The following is a 21,658-nucleotide window of genomic DNA, read 5'->3' as shown; positions in this document are numbered from 1 at the left end:
AGGACATTACTCTCATGAGTAGGAATGTAGGAAACAGGTGTTCGCTATCATGTAACATAACATCTCAAGTTTACTGCCTTAATCCAAGCGCCCGCGTGGTGCCCAGCCATTAGAAATGCTTACGTGTGGCGTGTGACGTAGTGTGGCCTCATCCCCACCGCAGGAGAGTGCGGGCACGCAGGTGACCTGCCCTGCCCGAGGCCACACGTCCGGGGCGGAGCCGGGAGCACAGCCGAGACCCCTCAGCCAGGCTGGCCATATGCTCTCCATCCTCACTGCTGTCTGTTGGTGTCCTTTAAACCCTCACTTATTTTGTTCCCGAGCCGCCTTTCTTGTAGTTGTAAATTGGCGTCTGCAATCGCATTTTTGTTTTGTTCTTTACTTACGTTATCTCACACATCCTCTGGTAATAAGTTGAATTTTACCTTTTCACCCAACAGTTCCATGTCTTCTGGGTAGGTCGTGGGTAAATTATTAAATAGGAGTGCAGTACACAGCCTCAGTGTGTCTGTAAGGTGAGAAGCCCAGTCCAAAGATCGAGGAGCCGTTCACATTGTCGCACACACCAGGGCCCCGCAGCGTTCGAACCGGGCCGCGGTCGCATCCGCCAGCGAGGTGCGAGCCTGGGTTAGGGGACGCCCGCCCTCTTCCCTGTGCCCTTGGCCCAGGACCTGGGCCTCTGACTCTGATTGAGTCCTGAACATGCTAACGAGACACTGGTTGCATGCCCTCTCGTTGAGGTGGTGAAGAAAGCAATTACTCTTAAGTGGCAGGTTTTTTTTCTTGTGGAAATATTGTGACCGATGACTTGAGCCGCGTTGTCAGAACTGAACAGTGTTTTAAAAATAAAGCTAGTGCGTTCGCGTTAGGTGTCCGCGTGATACCTGGCTCTGAGGACGGACGTTTACTTATGGGCGCGGGAATCTGTGCTGAGCTTCAAGTAGGTATAATAGACATTTATTGAAAAGAAATTTTAATTTAAAATTTCTTGGGAGATCTGTGTTTTCTAATATACGGGAAGTACAGATATAGGCTTAATTTTCTATATTTAAAAAGCTGTTGATATTTCAAATTACAAATTTCTTACACTGTATCAGTTTAAATTTTTTTTTTTAATTTTTATTTTGCAAGAGAGACTGAGCACCAGCGGGGGACGGTCAGAGAGAGAGGGAGACACAGAATCCAAAGCAGGCTTCAGGCCCCAGAACAATTCTTTTTAGCCAGTAAAGCAGAATATACAGTGTTCTCTAGTTAGTATTTTCCCAAGTTAAGAAAATGGAAATTTTTTTACTGAAATAAATGGGGAAGTACTTCCTAGTACTTATGAACTACCATAAAATGTCCCCAGTAAACCAAAAATATTCAAGACGTCTCTTAACTCTGTTTTCAGTTGCTTCTTTTCAGTGGAAGTTACAAACACACCTGATGAGCACGGGGATGGATGGATTTAATTTTCACTTATTTCTTTCGGTGAAAGTTCTTGATCTCACAACCGACTAGCTAAGTGGAGAGCCAGGAGCAGCATTGTGAACAAATGACGGGAGGTGTTTTGTTTACGGCGTCCTTTCTGCTTCTGGTATCCAGGAGCGATAGTGACAACCCCAAGGTGACCTGCTCCTTATGGCACCTGTCCGTTCTAGTGTTAATGCCTGGCTTTTGAATTTTGTGCTTAGTGAGTGGACCAAGGTCTCAGGATCCAAGTTTAAGAAGAAATGGTGTAAAAGTTCCTGGTGAACATCGAAGGAAGGAGAATGGCGTAAGTGATCGTTTTTTTGTTTTTATCCGTGCTGCACGCGTGCCAGTGATCTGCTGTTTTGACCTTCAACTCGCATTCATTATTATTTTGTTCTCCAATGGGTTACGAAGGAAGGCCCTCTTCTGTAAAGGTTATTGTAAATTCATTTCATACAAAGGATTGATTTTAATGATCTCGGCATGGGTGACTGTCGAGAGCAGTTTTAGATGCTGGAAATGCCTCACATTCAGAACAAAACAAATGTTGAGCAAGTCATGAGTATCTTTGGGGGCACCTGGTAGACATTTTCTTTTCAGAGCTCAGAATTTGTAATACGGTTAGGGATTCGCCTCTTTATCTTTCCCCAGTCTATGGTAAATTTATGTGAGAATCCAGACCATTTGCTCCTCTTTCCCCAAATTCTCCTTGTTTCTCTTAGATCTTACACTTCTCTTACGGGGCTGGAAGGCTCACATAAAGATGACGAAAAACAGTCTCAGCCGTTAACAGGATTTGAGTGCATCTTGACACAGCGTATCTTCCCCCCTCACTGGGTTCTTCTTGAACAGCTTTATCGAACTATAGTTGACCCACATACAGTAAATTGCACAAATTTCGAGTGCACATTTCGGTAAGTTTTGACACGCGTACACACCTGTGAAACCGTCACCACAGTCAAGATAGTGACAGTGTCCGTCACGCTGGGTTTCCGCATGTCCTTCTGTAACCTTCCCTTCCTGCCTCCCTCCCCGTCCTCAAGGACCCCCTGTCTGCTTTCTGTCGCTGCAGATCACTTGTGTTTTCCAGAATTTTATGTGGATGGAATCCTCCAGTATATAGTCTTTTTGTCTGAATGTGCTCAGCATAGCTGTTTTCATCCCTTCCGTCCTGGAGGTCAGTGGTTGGTTCCTTTTCACCGCTGGGACGCACTCCACCCGCACAACATGCTGATCCACCTGTAGACGGACGTTGGGCTTCTTGCCGGTTCTGGTTAGTCTGTATCCAGCCGTCATATTTGGGTCCTAGTCTGTGTACGGGCACGTCCTTTTAGTTCTCTTCGGCTACTAGGAGTGGGGTGCTGGGTCACGCGGCAGGGGCGTGTTCACTTTTTAAGAAGCGGCCAGACTGGTTGCCAAGGTGATTGTTTTATTTTCCGTTCCCATCCGAGAGTTCCGGTTGTGCTGTGTCCTCGCCCGCATCTGGTGTGGTCAGTCCTGGTAATTGTCGCTGGCTGGGGCCTCGCGGTCCCCCGAGGCTTCACCTTGTGTTTCTCTGACAGCTTGTGGTGCACACGCTTATTTGCCACCCGTGTGTCTTATTTGGTGACGTATTTGTTCGCCTCTTTTGTTTATACTTTTCCTTGTTGGTTTGTTTGCTTTCTTAGTACTGAGTTCGAGAACTCTGTTCTGGATCCGAGTCTTTTATGAGGTATATGCTTTGCAAATATTCTCCCTGGTCTGTGACGTGTTCCTAATTTAATAAAGGATAGTTGCTCAATTGAGAAGTTTTGTCTTGTTCTTTTACATTTAATTTTATGACCCACTTTGAACACTTGGCTGTGGTACGAGGACTTGAGCTCGTGCTGTTGTGTACGCGGACGTCCAGGTGACCAAGCTGGATGCCTGTTGGAAGGGCCATGCTTTCTCGCTCCAGGGCCTTGCACCTTCGTCTCGAGGCCGTTGCCCCGTACACGTGGGCGTCTGTCCGTGCTCTCCGTTCCTCTGTCTTGACCGTGCTGTGTCGGTCACCAGAGCATGGGGAAGTCTTCCGGTCAGGCCGTGTGACTTTTCTAAATTTATTCCTTTTCAGGTTGTTGTGGCTGTTCCAGATCCTGTGCCCTCCCTTATGGGAGTTTGGAATCTCCTTGTTCATTCACACACACACACACACACACACACACACAAGCCTACTGGAAGATGCCTGCATGGCTTAGTTGACTGGGTGTCTGACTCCTGATTTGGCTCAGGTCATGATCCCAGGCTAGTGGGATTGAGCCCCACGTCGGGCTCTGCACTGAGCATGAAGCCCGCTTAGTATTCTCTCTCGCTCTTGCTCTCTCACCCCCCCCACCCCTCTTCCCCACTTGTGCGCTCTCTCTTTCTCTAAAATAAAAAATAACCTTTAATCCCTTTTTAAGAATTAAAAAAAGCCTGCTGGGAGTTCACTTTGCCGAGCGTACAGGTCAGTTCGGGAAGCGTGGTCATCTTGCGGGCGTGAGCTTCTGATTCACGAGCATGTCACTTAGCCCAGCTTCATTCAGGCCTTTCTCTCAGCAGTTTGTGAGTTTTCAGGGTGCAGGTCTTGTGCATCGTGTTAAATTTATTCCTAAGTACTTCATGGTTTCTGTGCTACTGGAAATGGTCTTTAAAGATGCTTTTCTAGGGTACCTGGGTGGCGTCTGTTAAGCATCCGACTCTTTGTTTGGGTTCAGGTCGTGATCTCACGGTTTGCGAGATTGAGGCCTGAGTTTGGATTCTCTCTCCCTCTCTGCCCCTCCCCATGCACGCGCTTGTGCACATGTGCCTTCTTTCTCAAAATAAGTAAACATGAAATTTTTCCTCAATTTCTGGTTGTCAGTATATAGAAATACAGTTGATTTTTGCCTCCCGATCGTTTATCCTGCAATGTTGCAAACACCTCACTAGTTCTGGCGGCTCTTTTGTAGACTCTGTAGCATTTTCCTCACGATCACGTTTTCTGTGAGTCAAGACAGTTTACTTTCTTCCTTTCCAAACTGGATACAACTTCCGGCCTTTTCTTTTCTGTTACCGTGGCTTGGAACTTCTAGGAGCGTGTTGAGTAGATGCTTTGAGAGTAGACATCTTGTTTGTCCCTCATAACTCAGTGTATCTTGAATATTTTTGATGCTAGTGTCATATTTAAAAAAACCTTTTTTTAAGTTTATTTATTTTGAGAGAGAGAGGGAGCACGGAAGGCAGGAGAGAGGGAAAGAGGGAATCCCAAGCAGACTCACACTCTGACAGCGTGGAGTCCGATGTGGGGCTCAAACTCCCGAACCATGAGATCATGACCTGAGCAGAAATCACGTCACTTAACTGACTGAGCCACCCGGGCGCGCCTCGCTAGTGTCGTGTTTTTAAAGGTCATTGTGATGACTGTGTTCTAGGTCAGCCGCTGGTGCCCCAGCGTCATGTTTAGTGTGATCAAATGTTATTTTTCTAGTATAAATTAACTACAGAACAAGGTGATTCTAAGTAGTTCCATTTCGGCCACCGACTACTGAAACTGTTTACTTTTACATTTATAACTTGAAGAGCGCTGGTCTATTGGTACATTTTCTGTCTAAACATAATAAGACGTATCCCCTGTGGGGATGTTAACATGAAACTTAATGGTCTCGTTAATATTACGGGAGAAGAACGGCCGATTTTGGCGTGATGGGTTCAGGTGCGGCTTAAGCAGACCTTGGTGCAGGGTGTCTGTGATCATTTCGTGGTAGCCGGAGCGCTTGTGGTTTCGTTTGCAGGCTGGCAGCCCCGGGATGGATCTGACTCTGGCCGAGCTTCAGGAGATGGCGTCCCGCCAGCAGCAGCAGATTGAGGCCCAGCAGCAGATGCTGGCCACTAAGGTAACGTCTCGTTGGAGGACGGGCGGGCCCGCCGCTGATGCGGGAGTGAGGCCGCTCACGCTGTGCGCCGCCGCCTCCCAGACACACGAGGAGACCGCAGCCCACGAGGTTCCTGCTTCCCGGCGCCTGCTTCTCTTTGCTGCAGCATTTTCTGGAAAGCCTTAGATCATCCCCCGTGTTCAGGATCGCTGGACCCCCGGTCCTGAGCAAAATTATCCCTGTCGTGTATCGGTAACAGAGGAAGAGCGTAAGGAATGCTTCCACTTGGCTGGTGGGAACCGCTCTGGACTGGCCTTGTCCTGACTGGTTGCTAAAGCGAGAGGGACTTTACAGTCAAGTCCTGCTAACTCTGTCCCCTTCTGCGTCATGACACTGATAACCGGCTGTTTGCCCTCTCCTGAGACATCCTGCCCCCACAGACTAATGCTCATCCTGGCCTCGAACAGGTGAAAAAACATAAGAAGCCTCCATTACCTTCCAGACCAGTCTCCCTGTTGCCTCTCCTGCCGGCCACAGGTTTCTGGTCTAAGTCCTCAGACTTCCTCCAGAGAGGCTGGGAGTCGGTATCTTGGGGTTTGCAGGCTAACGGTCTCAGCTCTATGGTTGTAGCACTAAAATGGCCGTGGACACAAATGAATGGATGGCTGTGTCCCCCAAAAACTGGACTTCTAAAAACAGCAGGCTGGATTTCACCTGCCGTCCCTGGTCTGAACACTCAGTGTCTGCACCTGACCAGTTTTTTAGTGACTGTAAGTTCACTGGAGCTAGGGTACCAGTGGTGGTCTGGCGTGTGAGGTCCCCAGCGACACGCCCTGTGGCCCTCCTTGTCATAGTGCCAGGGCTCCCATGTATCCGTTTCTGTCTCTGATGCCAGGCACCAGCACCTTCAAAATCAGGTGTAGCATTGCTTCTCAAACTTCAGCCTGCATGTGAATCACCTAGGGGTCTTGCTAGAAATGCATGTTCTGGGGGCGCCTGGGTGGCTCTGTCAGTTAAGTGTCTGACTCTTGATTTTGTCTCAGGTCATGATCTCACGGTTCGTGGGATCGAGTCCCATGTCGGGCTGTGCTCTGACAGAGTGGAACCTGCTTGGGATCTTCTCCCTCTCTCCTTGCCCCTCTTCTGCTCATGCGCTCTCTCGCTCTCAAAATAAACATTTAAAAAAATGCATGTTCTGGGGCACCTGGTTGGCTCCGTCGATTAAGCGTCCGACTCCTGATTTCAGCTCAGGTCATGATCTCACAGTTCGTGAGATCAAGCTTTGCGTCAGGCTCTGTGCTGATAGATAAAAATAAGGTTGAGTAATAGAACAAATCTTTAATCTTGGGGACTTATTTCGAAACTATTTTGTGTTACTTCTGTTTCAGGCATATTAACTTGAGGTTACTCTTGATGATAAGTTGTGTGACTCTGTTACTCGATTTTAGTTAAAAATTTTAGTATGATAGAATGTTACGCTCTGGTTTTTTAGAGCGTTAAGTGGTTCTTCACCTCTTTCCTAAGTGTGTGTTGAGCGTGCGCTAGCTGTGCAAGGTGCTGTGTGAAGAGAGTCACATTTCACGGTTCGCTCCTTGCCGGTCGCCCCACTTTAGAGCTGAGGAAGGCGGTGAGGTTATGCGGTTTGCCCAGTCTTAGAGCCAGTAAGTGGCAGCACGCGGGGTTGGGAGTCCAAATCTGGCTCCAAAGCCGCCTTTGTAGCGAGCGCGTCTCTGTGTGAGCTTCTCCTAAACTTGTAGCCACGGCCCATGAGAACCAGTTCCGGATCGCTGTTCGCTCGCGGCATGAGAACCACGGGGAATAAATGTGCTCGTTCCTGGGTCTTGTCCCCATGAGAATGGAGGGCTGGGGCCAGGAGCGGGTGCCTCGCGGGCTGGCCCGGGTTCGTTCCGGGCTGTGGCGCACCTGCTGGGAAGGGCGCGCTGACCGTGGCCTGTGTCTTCAGGAACAGCGCTTGAAGTTTTTGAAACAGCAGGATGAGCGCCAGCAGCAGCAGGCTGCGGAGCAGGAGAAGCTGAAGAGGCTGAAGGAGATCGCGGAGAGCCAGGAGGCGAAGCTGAAGAAAGTGAGGGCGCTCAGGGGCCACGTGGAGCAGAAGAGGCTGAAGAACGGCCGGCTCGGTGAGCGGAGCCCGGGGGCGGCCGGTGTGGGTGCGGGGGCAGGGCGGGGGCTGGCGACAGGCGTTGCCAGGGGTGAGAGTGGGACGGGACTGTGTGCGCAGGGACCTCAGAGTTGTTGGAAAGCAGAATTCCCTGCAGCTTGGACACCCGTGAATAGGAGTTAGCTGCTGGGCACTTTCGACGAGGTTCCTGACTCACCTTTGGAAAACGTCCTAGTGGTTTATTTGGGTTTTTTCCCCTCTAAATACTTTTTGACTGGAAATTTGACGAAGGATTTTTATTCATAGAATAGGTCTATTACAATACCACTTAATTAAAATTTTAGTGACTTAACGACTCCCTCTACCGCTTTTATAAAGCGCAGATTCAGAGTCCTAAATAAATTTTGTTGTTGCCCAAGTTTGCAGTTTAATACTCAAGATCCGGGTCCTGCCAAAGTCCCCTCCAGAGGGAGGCTCATTCAGAATGCGTCTGCCGATTCCAGCCGCCTGTGAAAGAGAAGGCTTCGGGGCCTTTCTGAAACGTCTGCGCTGTGTTCCGAGGCTCGTCGGAAAGCCCGGTTGCCTGGGAGCGCTCGTTCGTAGTTTTCTTTTCAGCCCTGGTTGCCTTTCTTCTTGTCCCTCCAGTGGAGGAGATCGAGCAGATGAACAGCCTGTTCCAGCAGAAGCAGAGGGAGCTGGTTCTGGCCGTGTCCAAGGTGGAGGAGCTGGGCAGGCAGCTGGAGGTGCTCAAGAACGGCCGGCTGGACGGGCGGCACGACGGCAGGTGCGCCGCGGCCGAGCTCGACCGCCTCTACAAGGAGCTGCAGGTGAGCCGGGGGCGCTTCACCCCGAGGTCCGGGACGCACGTCCGAGTGCCCCACGTGGGAAGTCGGGGGCCTCCCTCCAGCCGCAGCCGTGGGCCGACGTTCACTTTACACCAGGAGGTGGGGGGTGGGGTGGGGGGGGCAGGGGCCTTGCGGTTTGGGAAAGTATGGAAGAGGGAAGCATGCGATTGTCTGGGAAATTTTCTTCCTGCTCCCTGCCGCGCCCCCCCCCCCCCCCCCCCATGCAGTTACGAAACAAATTGAATCAGGAGCAGAATGCCAAGCTGCAGCAGCAGCGGGAGTGTCTGAACAAGCGCAATTCCGAGGTGGCAGTCATGGACAAGCGCGTGAACGAGCTGCGGGACCGGCTGTGGAAGAAGAAGGCGGCGCTGCAGCACAAGGAGGGTCCCCCGGTAGGTCGGGCGCCGGCCGCCTGCAGGGTTCCGGGGGGAATGCAGAGCGGGCCACAGCTCCCTGCCGGGCGGACGGAAGCACAGGCCTGTAGACGTGAGGGAGGTATCCCGGCCTGCTCTGAGTTCGGTGCCGTCTGGGTCGTCACGCTGAAGGACCTGTGCCTCTTCCCCAGGTTGACGGAACCCCGCCCCCGCAGGGGCTGCCGGCACCCAGCCGCGTGGCCGCGGTGGGCCCCTACATCCAGTCGTCCACGATGCCCCGCGTCCCCTCGAGGCCGGAACTGGTGGTGAAGCCCGCTCTGCCGGACGGCCCCGGGGCCCTGCAGGCTTCGGAGGGGGCGCTCAGAGTACACACGCTGCCCAGCACGCGGTCTGCGGCTGCCGCCCAGGCCAGAGGTGACTCGGTCCCCCCGGCCCTCCGCGGCTCGCCCTCCTGGCCTCATTGTCCTTCCCCCGGGTTGGGGGTTTTACAAACAGTCTTCCTGTCCCTCGTTCGGGTGCAAATTTTAAGAACCTCCCTGTGATTTTTGCCAGTGCAGTGATAAGTTTCTTAACCCTAAATGATACGGTTCTGTCTGGGAAATAAAGTGTAGTATTATTTTTGGAGTGAAAATTGTTCTCGGTTCCTTCTCGTTAATAAGGAGATTTTGATCTGCTGTCTGTAACTTGACAGCTTTTCTTTTTGTGTAAAACCCCGTATGTGGGCAGCGGTGCCGTGTTTTCAGAGGGCGGGGTCGTGAGTGCGTTCTGCTGAGAGGTGTGTGTGCTGTTCACACGTGCTTGTGCATGAGAATCTGCTTGCTAGCAGTTTGTGCGATGAAAGTAAGCATACTGGAAGCTTACCGTGAACCGACAGAGGCTGCTTGTGTCCGTGACCTTGGCGTTTGGTGCAGTCCTCAGGTGCGTGTGGAGGTGCAGGCCGGAGTCTCGTGGTGGGAGGAGCAGACGGAGGGAGGGCTGTAGGAAAAGCAGGGTAAAGACGACCTTTACAGGCCTCGTTCAGACCCCTGCAGGCAGGGAGCAGCCGGCTCCGTCTGACCGCTGTCACGTGCGGAGACAGCCAGCTTCACGGTCACTATTGTTTGCCCGCGTGAAACATTAGAGCTGCCCTAGAGCTGCCCGGTCCGGGTGTTACTGTGGAAAGAACTGCTTTAGTTTTGCCTCTGTGAGGACAGAGCTGTGGCCTTGATGCTTCCTTGTCTGTGGGGAGAGAACCTGAGGGCGCCGGTCTGCGAAAGACTGATCGATGTCCACAGTTTTGCCTTTTTTGTTGTGTGTGCGTCATGGGTGTGTGAGCTACACCCGGAGTCCTGGGGCCGCCAAGTTGGAAAGTGTTTTCTCAGTGCGATGGTGACCGAGGGGTAGCGTGTCCTCGCTGTTTCCAGCAGATTTTCTGTTTACTGTGATTACTTTTAAAGAGTTCGAGTACATTTAACTTAGAAATATAAAGTCCAGTATTTTTCTAAGGAAGTTTAGTGGGATTGTTGTAAGTCTGAAATATGAAGTTGGTTTTATTTTATTGTTACATCTTAAGTTTTTTGTAATGTTTGTTTATTTTGAGAGAGAGAAAGAGAGAGAGAGACAGAGCCTGAGCAGGGGAGGGGCAGAGAGAGAGGGAGACACAGTATCTGAAGCAGGCTCCAGGCTCTGAGCTGTCAGCACAGAGCCCGATGCGGAGCTCAAACTTACGGACCCATGAGATCCTGACCTGAGCCAAAGTCAGACGCCCAACTGACTGAGCCACCCAGGTGCCCCTTGAAGCTGTTTTTAGAGATTAAACCCTGTGGCAAAAGGAGCCATTGGAGGTGCCTTTCCAGCGCCGGCTTACCCGTGTTGCTTTTCTGCATCCTAGGCTCTAAAATCCATCCACTCAGCCCTGACTGGAGCCCCCCAAGTGCAGACGTCACCGTGAGCCAGCCCTCCGGGCCTGCACCCACCAGCTCTGGGCGGGCCCTGGACCAAGGTGGGGACCAAGGTGGGGTTCGCATGTGCTGTCCGCAGCGCTCTAGTCTCTAGCTAGTTTTCTCGTGTGTTGGCACTGGGGACGGTGTTTACTTCCAGACCACCTTCTTTCGTCTGGGGATTAAAGTACCAGCACGGGAGCATCTAGGTTATTCTGTAGTCGACTTAATTTAAAAATAAGAGAGCATTTAGTGGCTACAGAGTTTCAAAGACTTTGAAGAGAGAGAAACTTCCGTGTGAAAAAGAAATTGTACTACAAACAGCTTGAATATCCATGTGATTTTTTCTCTGTCTCCAGTCGACGATGGAGAGGTTCCCCTGAGAGAGAAGGAGAAGAAAGTTCGCCCCTTTTCGATGTTGGACTCGGTGGACCAGTCGGCTGGCCCTGCCCCCTGTGGGGGTCTGAGGAAAAACCAGAGCAGTGAGGACATCTTGCGGGACGCTCAGGTGCGTTGGGATAGCTCAGTGTTAACACCCGCCGCCCGTTCCGTACATGCCCCTCAGAAGAGAGACTATTGTATGAGGGAGAGCAGGAAAACAAACGAAAATAGATCTGCAAGATGAGAAAACAACAGAATTTGGTGATTTTAAATTCTGCGGCTTAAGTGTATTTGTGGTCTCACCCTGTGTTGGAGAGCGGCTCCTTTGCCCGCTGCTGGTTCATGTTTCGCGTGATTCTCTAAAAAACTGAGGGTGCGTTGAAGAACAATCGTATTTGTGTCCTTCCGTTACCTCGTTTCTTCAAAACTGGGAGCTGAGTTTATGTCTGTGACGATTTTGTGTGTTAGAACCGCGGCCTTGGACGGCGTGTTGCCCGAGGCGGCGGCCTGGTTTGTGTCCATTCTGATGAGTGCAGAGGATGTTCGGTTTGGGGGCCGCCTGAGTACGTAAGGTGGCAGTTAGGTTTCCGAGCGGGCACCCAAGGGTTCCTACGTAGGAAGTGGCAGCAAGGAGTCATTCGGGGCAGGGATGGTCTTGCATTACTGAGCTTCCTTATTTAATGTGGTTAAGTTCAGAGATTTAAAACTTTTTAGTGATTTAAAAACGTAGAGCTAGTGTTTTTAGGTTGTCTAGACATCCCGCGGACCCATTGAGGCAGTGTTTTGACTGGCTTTGTACGTGTGTGTGTTACAGGCTGCAAATAAAAATGTGTCTAAAGTACCGCCTCCCGTTCCGTCAAAACCAAAACAGATTAATTTGCCTTATTTTGGGCAAACGAATCCGTCACCCTCAGACGTTAAGCCGGATGGAAACCCTCAGCAGTTATCAACAGCGGCTGCATCCGTGGGAAATAAACCCAAGACAGCAGGGCAGCAGCGGGGTCTGCTGTCCCCCGGTGCACCTTCCGTCGGCCAGGGCCCGGCCCTCGCTCCAGCTTGTAAGCAAGAAAGTCCCCCTGCGGCCGCCGTCCGGCCCTTCACCCCGCAGCCTTCCAAAGACGCCCCTCCTCCGCCCTTCAGAAAGCCCCAGACGGTGGCCACGAGCTCCATATACTCCATGTACACGCAGCACCAGGCGCCCGGGAAGAACTTCCAGCAGGCCGTGCAGAGCGCGTTGACCAAGACGCATTCCAGAGGCCCGCACTTCTCAAGCGGTGAGCTTCTGGGCCCGGTTTTCCCCGGCGCGGGTGGCCGCGGGTGACGTGGTCACGTCCTCCCCAGAGCTGTCCTCTCTCGGTACACAGCGAGATGGCTTTGTTCTCAGAGTTTTGTTTAATTTGCCTTCTGTTCTCAGGAACCTTAAACAGGTGAAACGTCCGTTAAACGTCAGCCCACTGCAGTAGGCGCTGGGGACCGTAGGTGATAGATGACTAGAACCCATGGCAGACATGGCTGTTGGCACGGTGGCGACCCCGTGCACTTGTTCCCTGCTCCCGGTGGGCGAGGTGCACACAGGCGGTCCCCACGCACTGGGCCACGTCCTCGCTGCGGGTCAGACCGCACACATGCCCCCTTGGTGCGAGGAGGCCTGGATAGCTGCCCCTGCGTGCTTTTCAGAAGAGCGCTCCTTCCTCTGTTTCAAGCCGTTCTGATGAGCACAGAGCTGCTAGTTAAACATAAAAGCATAAAAAGATACACAGTCTGTTAATTTGTTGGGTTCTGAGAGTCATTAGTTTATAAAACTAGAATAGAGTTCACTCTCTTTTACTGAATGAAATTGGCTTTCTAGTCGTGAAATCAGCGTGCAGTTGTGGCCTGAAGTGTCCCGAAAGTGATCAGACGACAGACACGTCCCGCACGTGCTACAGCGGACTCGTCCTTAGTGAGGCCTGCTGACACAGTGATTTGGGAATTGGATAGCTCTGACCTAATCAGAACGATAAGGGGAAGGGTTTGGGCAACTAGAAGTGGTTCTTGAGAACTCAGGAAGCCAAATGTGATTTTCCACATGGGTTTGCTTTTGAAAAGTGTGAAAGAGAGGGTGGTGCGTGATTCCTTTTAATCTGGACTCAAGAGAGGATTACCAGCCCCTGTGGCTTTTATGCTGTTTTCATGGTTTGGCATTTTAAGTTTGTGTGTAACAGACAGTGATTGCTTAACAGTTACAAGGGCAGCGTTTTCTTATCGGCACATAAAATAATGGCGTGTTACAGTCAGCGAGGGTTTTCGTTCTGTCAGAAGTTCACTGTGCCGCGATGGAAGCCTTGCTTTGTCCTTCGTTGGGTGTAAAAATCGGTTGTGGTGCAGGGTGCTGGGTGACGACTGGAAAATTAAAAGACGTTTTAATTATCGTCAGCTGGGTCTGTGACCTGCCGGCTTTATTGAATACTGATCGGGGCTTTGTTTCCATTTTCCAATCAGTCTACGGCAAGCCTGTGCTCGCTGCTTCCCAGACCCAGCAGCAGCATCCGGAGAACGTCTATTCCAGCAGCCAGGGCGAGCCCGGCAGTCCCGAACCTGACCCGGAGCCCGTGGCGCCCGCTCAGGAGAACCACGAGAACGAAAGAATTCCTCGACCGCTCAGCCCGACCAAATTGCTGCCTTTCTTGTCCAATCCCTACCGGAACCAGAGTGACGCTGACTTAGAAGCCCTGCGGAAGAAACTGTCCAATGCCCCACGGCCGCTGAAAAAACGGAGCTCCATTACAGAGCCAGAGGGGCCCAATGGGCCAAATATCCAGAAACTCTTGTACCAGAGGACCACCATCGCTGCCATGGAGACCATCTCTGTCCCCTCGTATCCGTCCAAGCCGACTCCAGGCACGGCCGACTCAGAAGGCCCAGGAGAAATCCAGAATCCGTACTCTGTGGAGCCAGAGAAGGAGACGGTCTCTCTGGTTCCCGAATCGGTGTCCCCGGAGGAAGTGGGGAGCACCGGTGCGGAGAACGGCGACATTCCAGCTGCTTCACCAGGCCTCGACTGTGTGCCCGAAGGAGTCCCAGACGCCAGCCCACGTTTCCAGAGTAGTGTGGAGGAACCGAGAGCAGAGACTCCGCACCTGCTCGAGGCGTACCTGGAGGAGTACCCCCCGTACCCGCCCCCGCCGTACCCGACCGGGGAGCCAGAAGGGCCAGGAGAGGACTCTGGGAGCCTGCGTCCCCCCGAGATCACGGGGCAGGTCTCTCTGCCTCCTGTAAGTAATGTGGCGTGTCACCTGGTCCCTTCAGGAGCCCCCCCCCGGTCTGGTCACGGTGTCCCAGGTGGTCGACTGGCAGAGCTCCGGGAACCACCTCTGAGTTCGCAGGGTCGTTTGCCCAGGGCGGCAAACGTGTCTGCAGCCCACCTTTTGTTTCACAGCCCCCTCAGCGCGCAGTGCGTCTCGTAAGTGTCCTAAAAATCCATTACATTCAGAATACCTTTACTTTTTCGTTACTTCTTTTAATATTTATTTTTGAGAGAGCGTGAGTGGGGGAGAGGCAGAGAGAGAGAGACACACACACAGAATGTGAAGGAGGCTCCAGGCTGTCAGCACAGAGCCTGACACGGGACTCGAACCCGTGAACCGTGAGATCGTGACCTGAGTCGAAGTCGGACGCTCAACCGACTGAGCCCCCCAGGCGCCCCAAGAACAACCTTAGTTTTTAAGGAAGAGCCCTTTTCTCTGTGAAGAATCAGAGTTCGGTTCTTTGCGATACAAACCACACTTGTTTCTTCGACTGCGGTAGGAGGTTAACCTTGAGCCCACGCTGTGCCCAGCCTGGTGTGCGGTTCCCTGCAGCTGGTGTTAAACACGCGGAAAGGAAAGACGTCTCGCACCTGGTTTGGCCGTTCCCCCCACCCCCGCCGGCCGTCCAGTCAAAATGATGTGTCCTCTCAGGGACGGAGGAGACCGCCGTTAGTGGCCGCGTCGTGCTTTCTGCTCAGGAGTCTGTGACCGTTGTCCCGGGAGAGCCATCCCCTTCTTGCTTGGGTTCGAGTGACCCAGGGCAGCTTGTGTCTGCTTGTTCGCGAGCGGGCGCGGGGCCCCTGCCCCACGCGGCCCCTGCGCCGCGCGTCACGGTCACGTAACGTTCACGCTTCCCTTTTCCAAGAGACGACATTTTAGTCCTCACGCGTCAGTGGAGTGATGGCCGCACGTTTTCCGCAGCGCCGTGGTTGTCCACCCCGAAACCGCGCTGCGTGTGTGCAGCACGGCGCACCTCCGCGAAGTCGCCGCTTTGCGGGCTGTGTGCGAGGCGCTTACTGTATGCGGTGTTAGGGCTGGTCTTCGCGAACTCGCCGTATGTTTTTTAAGTCTGGCTTATTAACGGTCGAAGGGCTTGAGTAGCTTACTCGTGTATCTCGGAGCGTAGTTAGACTTTGAGTAGACGGCAGTGACGGCGTTTTAAGACCGGAAGGTTTCTTCACAGTGTATCTAAGGCAGATGATCGTATTTCTTATTTCCTTAATTCTGTCCACTCTCCCCCGAAGCAGGCGTTTGTTGTTACGAAAAGGTTGAAAGGGAGGGATGTGAAGAAGCCACATCACTTGGATTTAAATTCCAGCCCTGATGTTTACTGGCCGTGTGCCTTGTTTCCTGATCTGTAAAAGGGGGTAATGGGATTCTCGTGAGGAGTTCACGAACGATCATTCGTTAAATGTCCGCCCAGAGAACTGTGTGCCCAGTCTGTGGGGTCTGTCGCACTAAATAGAAGGGGAACCCAAAGACCAGTTCTCGACCCAGCGGCAAAGCAGCCTTCTCGCCATCGCACGTCACACCCTTAGCTCCAGCCGTGGTGTCTTGGGTCACCCGAACGGGACACGGTTCAGTTGTTCCCTCTTCGTTCATTAAGCTGTATGTTACGATTCACGTCCGTGTCTGGATGATGTTACATGTCTACAAAATGTGCCAAGTGTGTGTTTGTGAAGCCCCTTTCGCTCCCCCCTTCCCTCGGTCTCCGCGCTGAGACCAGGGCCCTGACTTCACACCTTTTTTCTGCAGGGCAAAAGGACAAACTTACGTAAAACTGGCTCTGACAGGATCGCCCATGGCATGAGGGTGAAGTTCAACCCCCTGGCCCTGCTCCTGGACTCCTCTCTGGAGGGGGAGTTTGACCTCGTGCAGAGAATTATCTATGAGGTACCGCCTAATGATACGACCTTCTGTCCCATTCGGACCTCCGATCTGAGAGAGAGGAATTGCATCTTTAAATCGTGGGGGTCGGGGCGAGGTGTCGAAGGGGGGCGGCGAGCACGCCCCGGGACGGGCTGTGCCGGTGGAAGGTGTGACATAAAGTTGGGGGCCCTCTGGGGTCTGGTCTTTCTCCGGGAGATCTCCACCCTCTTGTACAGTTGTGCCTGCGTGGGTCCGGACCGCGCAGGTTCATGGTCATGCCTGTGTGGGTCCGGACCGTGCAGCGTTAAACTGCAGGTGTGGGCCTTATTTCAGAAGCCTGCTATTTAAAATATTTTTAGTTGGCCTGTTTTCCTTTCCATGGCAAGTGCACCTTGTCCTTAGACACTAATTTGTGGTGGGAGTCGGAGGGTAAGTAAACATCAGTGACTCTGAGGGTAGAGTTTCCGGCCCCTCTTCATGGGTAAGAGCCTTTTTATAGTGAGCGCCTACTTACTCTGGCTTCCCCGCCGCCCTCATTTCTAGACTTGCTCTTGGTAGAATTTTCCTGGCTCCTGAGGTTTAATTAGGATGGAAAATAACCCCAAGAGCCTGCGGCTGTTCTCTTGATCCTGGGCAGCTGGTGGATTGTGATCTGAACGGTGACAGAAGTGTGAGTGACAGTCACCCTTCTTCTCGATGTCACAGGTTGATGACCCAAGCCTGCCGAATGATGAGGGCATCACCGCCCTTCACAATGCCGTGTGCGCGGCCATACAGAAATCGTGAAGTTCCTGGTGCAGTTTGGTGTGAACGTAAATGCCGCAGACAGTGACGGATGGTAAGGACCTCGCTGACCCCCGCCCCGGCTTCAGGGTGTCACCGTGAGGGCCCTGCCGGGTGGTGAGAGCATCTGCGTGCGTCCTGCCGCGGCTCGTGCCCAGACTCCCCTCTCGCTCCCGTTCTGGGGCACGTGGAGTGTTGGAGTTTAGTAGTTAAGTAATAAAAACAGGAAATGTCACAGCCGCACACAGTTAGTAGACTCGAGCGAGTTTGAGAAATGCTGATTTAAGCAAGGTCCCTTCACCCGTGAAACCTCTGTTTTTAATATACTGCTGTCCATTGCACGTCTGCACGAGGGAGTCGGGTTTGTAGATTTTCCCAAATACACGTGACCGTGGAATCCATTTTTTGTGGAGCATTTTGTGAAATGGTTTTATGTGCATAAAGCATAGGAGGGACTGTTATAAGTGATGAGTGTTCCTCATGTGATAATGGATTGTTACATAACGAGTTAAAGGTCTTGATAAGATATTGTCAGCCCGGTAACAGTAATAGAATGGAGAGTAAATTTTGTAATTTTTCTTTCTTTCTTTTTGGAAAAAGAAAATTTTAAATTATGATAGGCTCTTTTTTGGAAGAAGACTTGTTTTTTTCCGTATAGGATTTTTAAAAACCTGGAATCACATGAAGATATTTATGCAGGTATTTTTATAGCTTATTTTTCTGTTAACGTGGTAAGTGGCTGTACGATGACGTCGGCTTTACCTCGTGCACAGGTGTATGTCACGTGCGTGCACACAGGTGCAGAATAGAATAGCCCTACATTGCGAGGAGTGACTCTCTCTCTTGTTCGACACTTAGATCATCCCCCAGGTGTTTGTTCCAAAGCATTTTGGTTACAGTTTTTAAAAATTACATTTATAAAAGTAACGTGTATGTGCTGTGGAAAATGTGTGTAAAAGGAAATGAGAAGAGGAGATCAGCCATTCGTACCCCACAACGTAGAGAGATCAGCATCAGTGGTTCTTAAGTATATTCCTTTAAAGCTTACGTACGCGTATGTATTTTAGCCTAATTTTTTGGTTTAACTTTACACCGTAAGCAAAACAAATTTTTTTACGTAATCTCTGTGCTCACCGTGGGGCTTGACCTCACGACCTGAGAACAAGAGTCTCACGTTCCTCGGAGCCAGCTGGCCCCCGCCCCAAAACAAGTTCTTAATGTGTCATAACGTCTTCGTTTCCCTTTTATTAGGAATTTATGTATAGTTGTTTCATTTTTTAAAACCACGCACTTAACAAACCTGCAGTAATACCAAAGTGAGCGGTGGGGGCAATACGTGATCTTAGAGACTGTGCCCTCGAGAGGAATAAAAAGAGGGGAGAGAGGAAACAGGTGAAAGCGTGAAGCCTGTGTAATTCGGGGCCTGGTCCACATCCTCCAGTTCACGCTTGAGCTGGGCCGCAGCGCCGGGTCCCCTTCCTCTCCCGTGGGTCTGGATCACTTGGCGCTCGCTGCAGACATCCGAGGTGCTGGAGGGGACTCCCCGTGTGGTGTCCGCGAGTCCCTGCCGGCCAGCTGCCGAGCAGACAGACGTGTGCGGTTGACAGTCCCTGTTCTCGTCTGCATTGAACTACCAAGGTTTTTTGTTTTTTTACCAATTAAAATTCAACTTGGATTTTAACAGCCGTTAAGGAAAGGTAGTTTTCTGCGTGCACCTTAATTTCTTCAGAAGCGGTAACGACAAGGGAACACGTAAAGGCCCATGTTTCGAGTGCAGGCCTATACCGCAAAGACGGTCGTGCCCTCCGGTCTGGCACGGCCGGGCGCTAAGGCTGGCACTAACTAGGCGGGCACTCCAGAACACATCCGACCCTTTCTGAGACGACTGCACGGATCTCCTGTCCTTCACTCATTTCCTTGATTCCCCTGGCCCTCCGTGCTGCCCTGCTGGGCGCCCGGTGTGGCCTGTATGCAACATGTCCCTTTGTGGCTGTCGGTCTTCGGCGGGTTCATGTGTCCATGTGTAACTGATACTGTTTTTAAGTTTATTTGAGAGAGAGAGAGAGAGAGCGAGCGCACAAGAGGGAGAGGGGCAGAGGGAGACAGGATCCCAAGCAGGCTCCACGCTGACAGCACAGAGCCCGACACAGGGCCCAAAGCCACGAACTGTGAGATCGTGACCTGAGCCGAAATCAAGAGTCGGACGCTTGACCAAATGACTCCCCTGCCACACACACACAGACACACACACACACACACACACACACACACACACACACACACTCACACACTGAGGCGTCCCCGTGTGTAACATTTCTAAAACCGTGTGTAAGAGGTTTTAGGAGAAAGGCCCAGACCGAGGAGTCCGGAACGCTGTGGGCAGACGGCCCAGCCCGTGGGCGTGGTGTGCACCGGAAGGTCCCCCAGCCCCGTTTGCCTCGTGTCCCCCCAGGACCCCGCTGCACTGCGCGGCCTCTTGCAACAACGTGCAGGTGTGTAAGTTCCTGGTGGAGTCCGGAGCCGCCGTGTTCGCCACCACCTACAGCGACACGCAGACCGCCGCCGACAAGTGCGAGGAGGTGGAGGAGGGCTACGCCCAGTGCTCACAGTTCCTTTACGGTTCGCGACAGCTGGCTCGACTGTGGGGTTACTGCCTCCCTTTGCCCGGGGTTTCTAGGGTGCAGTTGCCAAGTAGCTTTAGCATCCGGGGAAACGTTTGTGTGTCGCGCGCGGTCCTGGCCGTTGAGCACAGGGCGGCCTCGGAGGCAGGGACGGATGCGGCTTCTGTGCTTGCTCCAGTGGGGACGGCGTGAGCCGACCCCACGATGGGGCGGTTTGACCCCGCGGGGGCCTCTCCCGAGACTCGGAGAAGGGAGGCTCCGGGTGTGGGCCCGGCGGCCCAGGCGTGTCCGCGCAGTCAGACGCGGGGGCTCCGTGCCTGGGGCGCCGGGGATGGGAGGTGCCCGGGGGGTGGGGGGCGCGTCGGGCGTCGGGCCCTGATCCGCTGGCTCCCCCGTGGTTTCAGGAGTGCAGGAGAAGATGGGCATCATGAACAAAGGGGTCCTGTACGCGCTGTGGGACTACGAGCCTCAGCACGGCGACGAGCTGCCTCTGCGAGAGGGGGACTGCCTGGCCGTGCTGCGGCGGGAGGACGAGGAGGAGACCGAGTGGTGGTGGGCGCGCCTGCAGGACCAGGAGGGCTACGTGCCCCGCAACTTGCTGGGGGTAAGTGTGTCCTCTGTCCGCGCGACGGCGAATCCTCACGCGTTTGGACGGTGGCGGGTTCACGCGTCCAGCCACATTTTCCGTGTTGGCGAGCCACCGGGCACGGTCAGGGTCCCGTGCTCTCGGAGGTCCTGTGCTCCTCACGGGACCCGGGGCTGGACCGGGGAGGGCACTGCGGGCAGGAGTCACCTTCTGTCCTGGATTTAGGTGGAGGGGGCTCTCGGGAGCGTTTGCAGGGAGGAGGCCGGGAGAGCGGGCAAGAGAAGGGAGGGGGCGTAGCGCTTTCCAGACGCTGCATTGCCGACCTGAGTGCCGTGGGCGCCAGGGCGGGACAGATAACGGAGAGCGAGGAGAGGACCGACGTGGGAAGGTGGAAGAGCCCGGCCGGGGAGGTGGCGACGGTCAGCGGCGCGGCTCCGCGCACTCCCCCTGCACCTGGGCGTGGCGGGAGGGACCGGAGGGCACCACCTCCTGAGATTGTCGAGGCGTCTGATGGGCAGCGAGGGGGAGAGGTTTTTATGGGGGTTTCATCAGGTCGGACCCACGTGGGCTGAGCGGCACGGAGCCGCTCCGGTGTCTGGGTCTCTAGCCAGGGCTCTGGGCGCGGGCGCTCCGCTGCCCCGTGTTACTCCGCCGAGTGACCGTGGTGTCGGAACCTGGCTGCCTGGATTCCGACCCGCGCCCCCTCCTGACTCTTCTTGTCCGCTCCCGTGTCTCGTGTGCCGTGTGGGTGACCTCGTGTGTCCCGACTGCTGCCCCTGCTCACAACGTTTATCATTAAGTAAACCTTTGAGCCTGGATCATATTCACACATGTGATTCTGATGTATATTACAAGGAATTGATGAAAGTTAAAGTAAATTTGGCCATGGAGCCCTTTATTTATTTATTTTTTATTTATTTTTAATTTTTTTTTGAGAGCGAGACTGAGCATGAGTGGGGAGGGGCAGAGAGAGGGGGAGACCCAGAATCCGAAGCCGGCTCTAGGCTCCAAGCTGTTAGCACAGAGCCTTATGCGGGGCTCCAACTCCCAGACCGTGAGATCGTGACCTGAGTCTAAGTCAGATGCTTAACTGAGGTGCCCGGGCCACGGAGCCCTTTAAACGAGCTTTCCAGTGACCCAACCAGAGTCCTGTCCAGCCCGACGGAGTCTCTGCAGCCGCCTCCCTGCCGAACATGAGCAGCAAATACTAGTTCTACTTTTTGACGTTTCCTGCCTCTGAAAACCTCTCGGAACTAGTTGCTTTTTGGAACCTTTTGTTGTGATTTTCCAAGCGGTCCTGTGACTCCTGAACAGAGGAGGCCGCGTGGCCCAGGTGCTCGGCCCTCGGGAGGCCCGCGTCAGGCTGGGTCGGAGACGTTCGTGTTCACCCCAGCCTTTTGGAGGTCTCCCCGGGGTACACGTTGCCTCTGAGTAACGTTTCTTTGGTTTCTTTTGAGTTTAAAAGAAAAAAGGAACTCACGTAATTGTGGAGTTTTTAATCAGCGGTTCAAATTTGAGTCTAGAAAATTGTATTGACCAGTTGTTTTCCTCGGAAAAATCATCTTTTGTGT

General features: G+C 53.0%; 1 protein-coding gene across 1 annotated transcript in view; it reads left to right on the top strand.

Moving 5' to 3' along the window:
- The window catches only part of TP53BP2 (tumor protein p53 binding protein 2), a 53,391-nt gene that overhangs the window by 30,459 nt on the left and 1,274 nt on the right, over nucleotides 1-21,658 (top strand). Inside the window, 15 exon segments of the mRNA XM_042926272.1 lie at nucleotides 1,674-1,756; nucleotides 5,223-5,324; nucleotides 7,267-7,441; nucleotides 8,068-8,249; nucleotides 8,495-8,659; nucleotides 8,833-9,055; nucleotides 10,512-10,622; nucleotides 10,920-11,068; nucleotides 11,756-12,215; nucleotides 13,423-14,195; nucleotides 15,984-16,121; nucleotides 16,803-16,860; nucleotides 16,863-16,935; nucleotides 19,333-19,499; nucleotides 19,906-20,105. Of these exon segments, the coding sequence (XP_042782206.1) occupies nucleotides 1,674-1,756; nucleotides 5,223-5,324; nucleotides 7,267-7,441; nucleotides 8,068-8,249; nucleotides 8,495-8,659; nucleotides 8,833-9,055; nucleotides 10,512-10,622; nucleotides 10,920-11,068; nucleotides 11,756-12,215; nucleotides 13,423-14,195; nucleotides 15,984-16,121; nucleotides 16,803-16,860; nucleotides 16,863-16,935; nucleotides 19,333-19,499; nucleotides 19,906-20,105 (3,059 nt within the window).

The sequence above is a fragment of the Panthera leo genome, chromosome F3, assembly GCF_018350215.1.
Source record: "Panthera leo isolate Ple1 chromosome F3, P.leo_Ple1_pat1.1, whole genome shotgun sequence".
In the NCBI taxonomy this organism is placed as follows: Eukaryota; Metazoa; Chordata; class Mammalia; order Carnivora; family Felidae; genus Panthera; species Panthera leo.
Note: the sequence above shows the minus strand (reverse complement) of the source record. Positions and strands in the feature narration are given on the sequence as shown.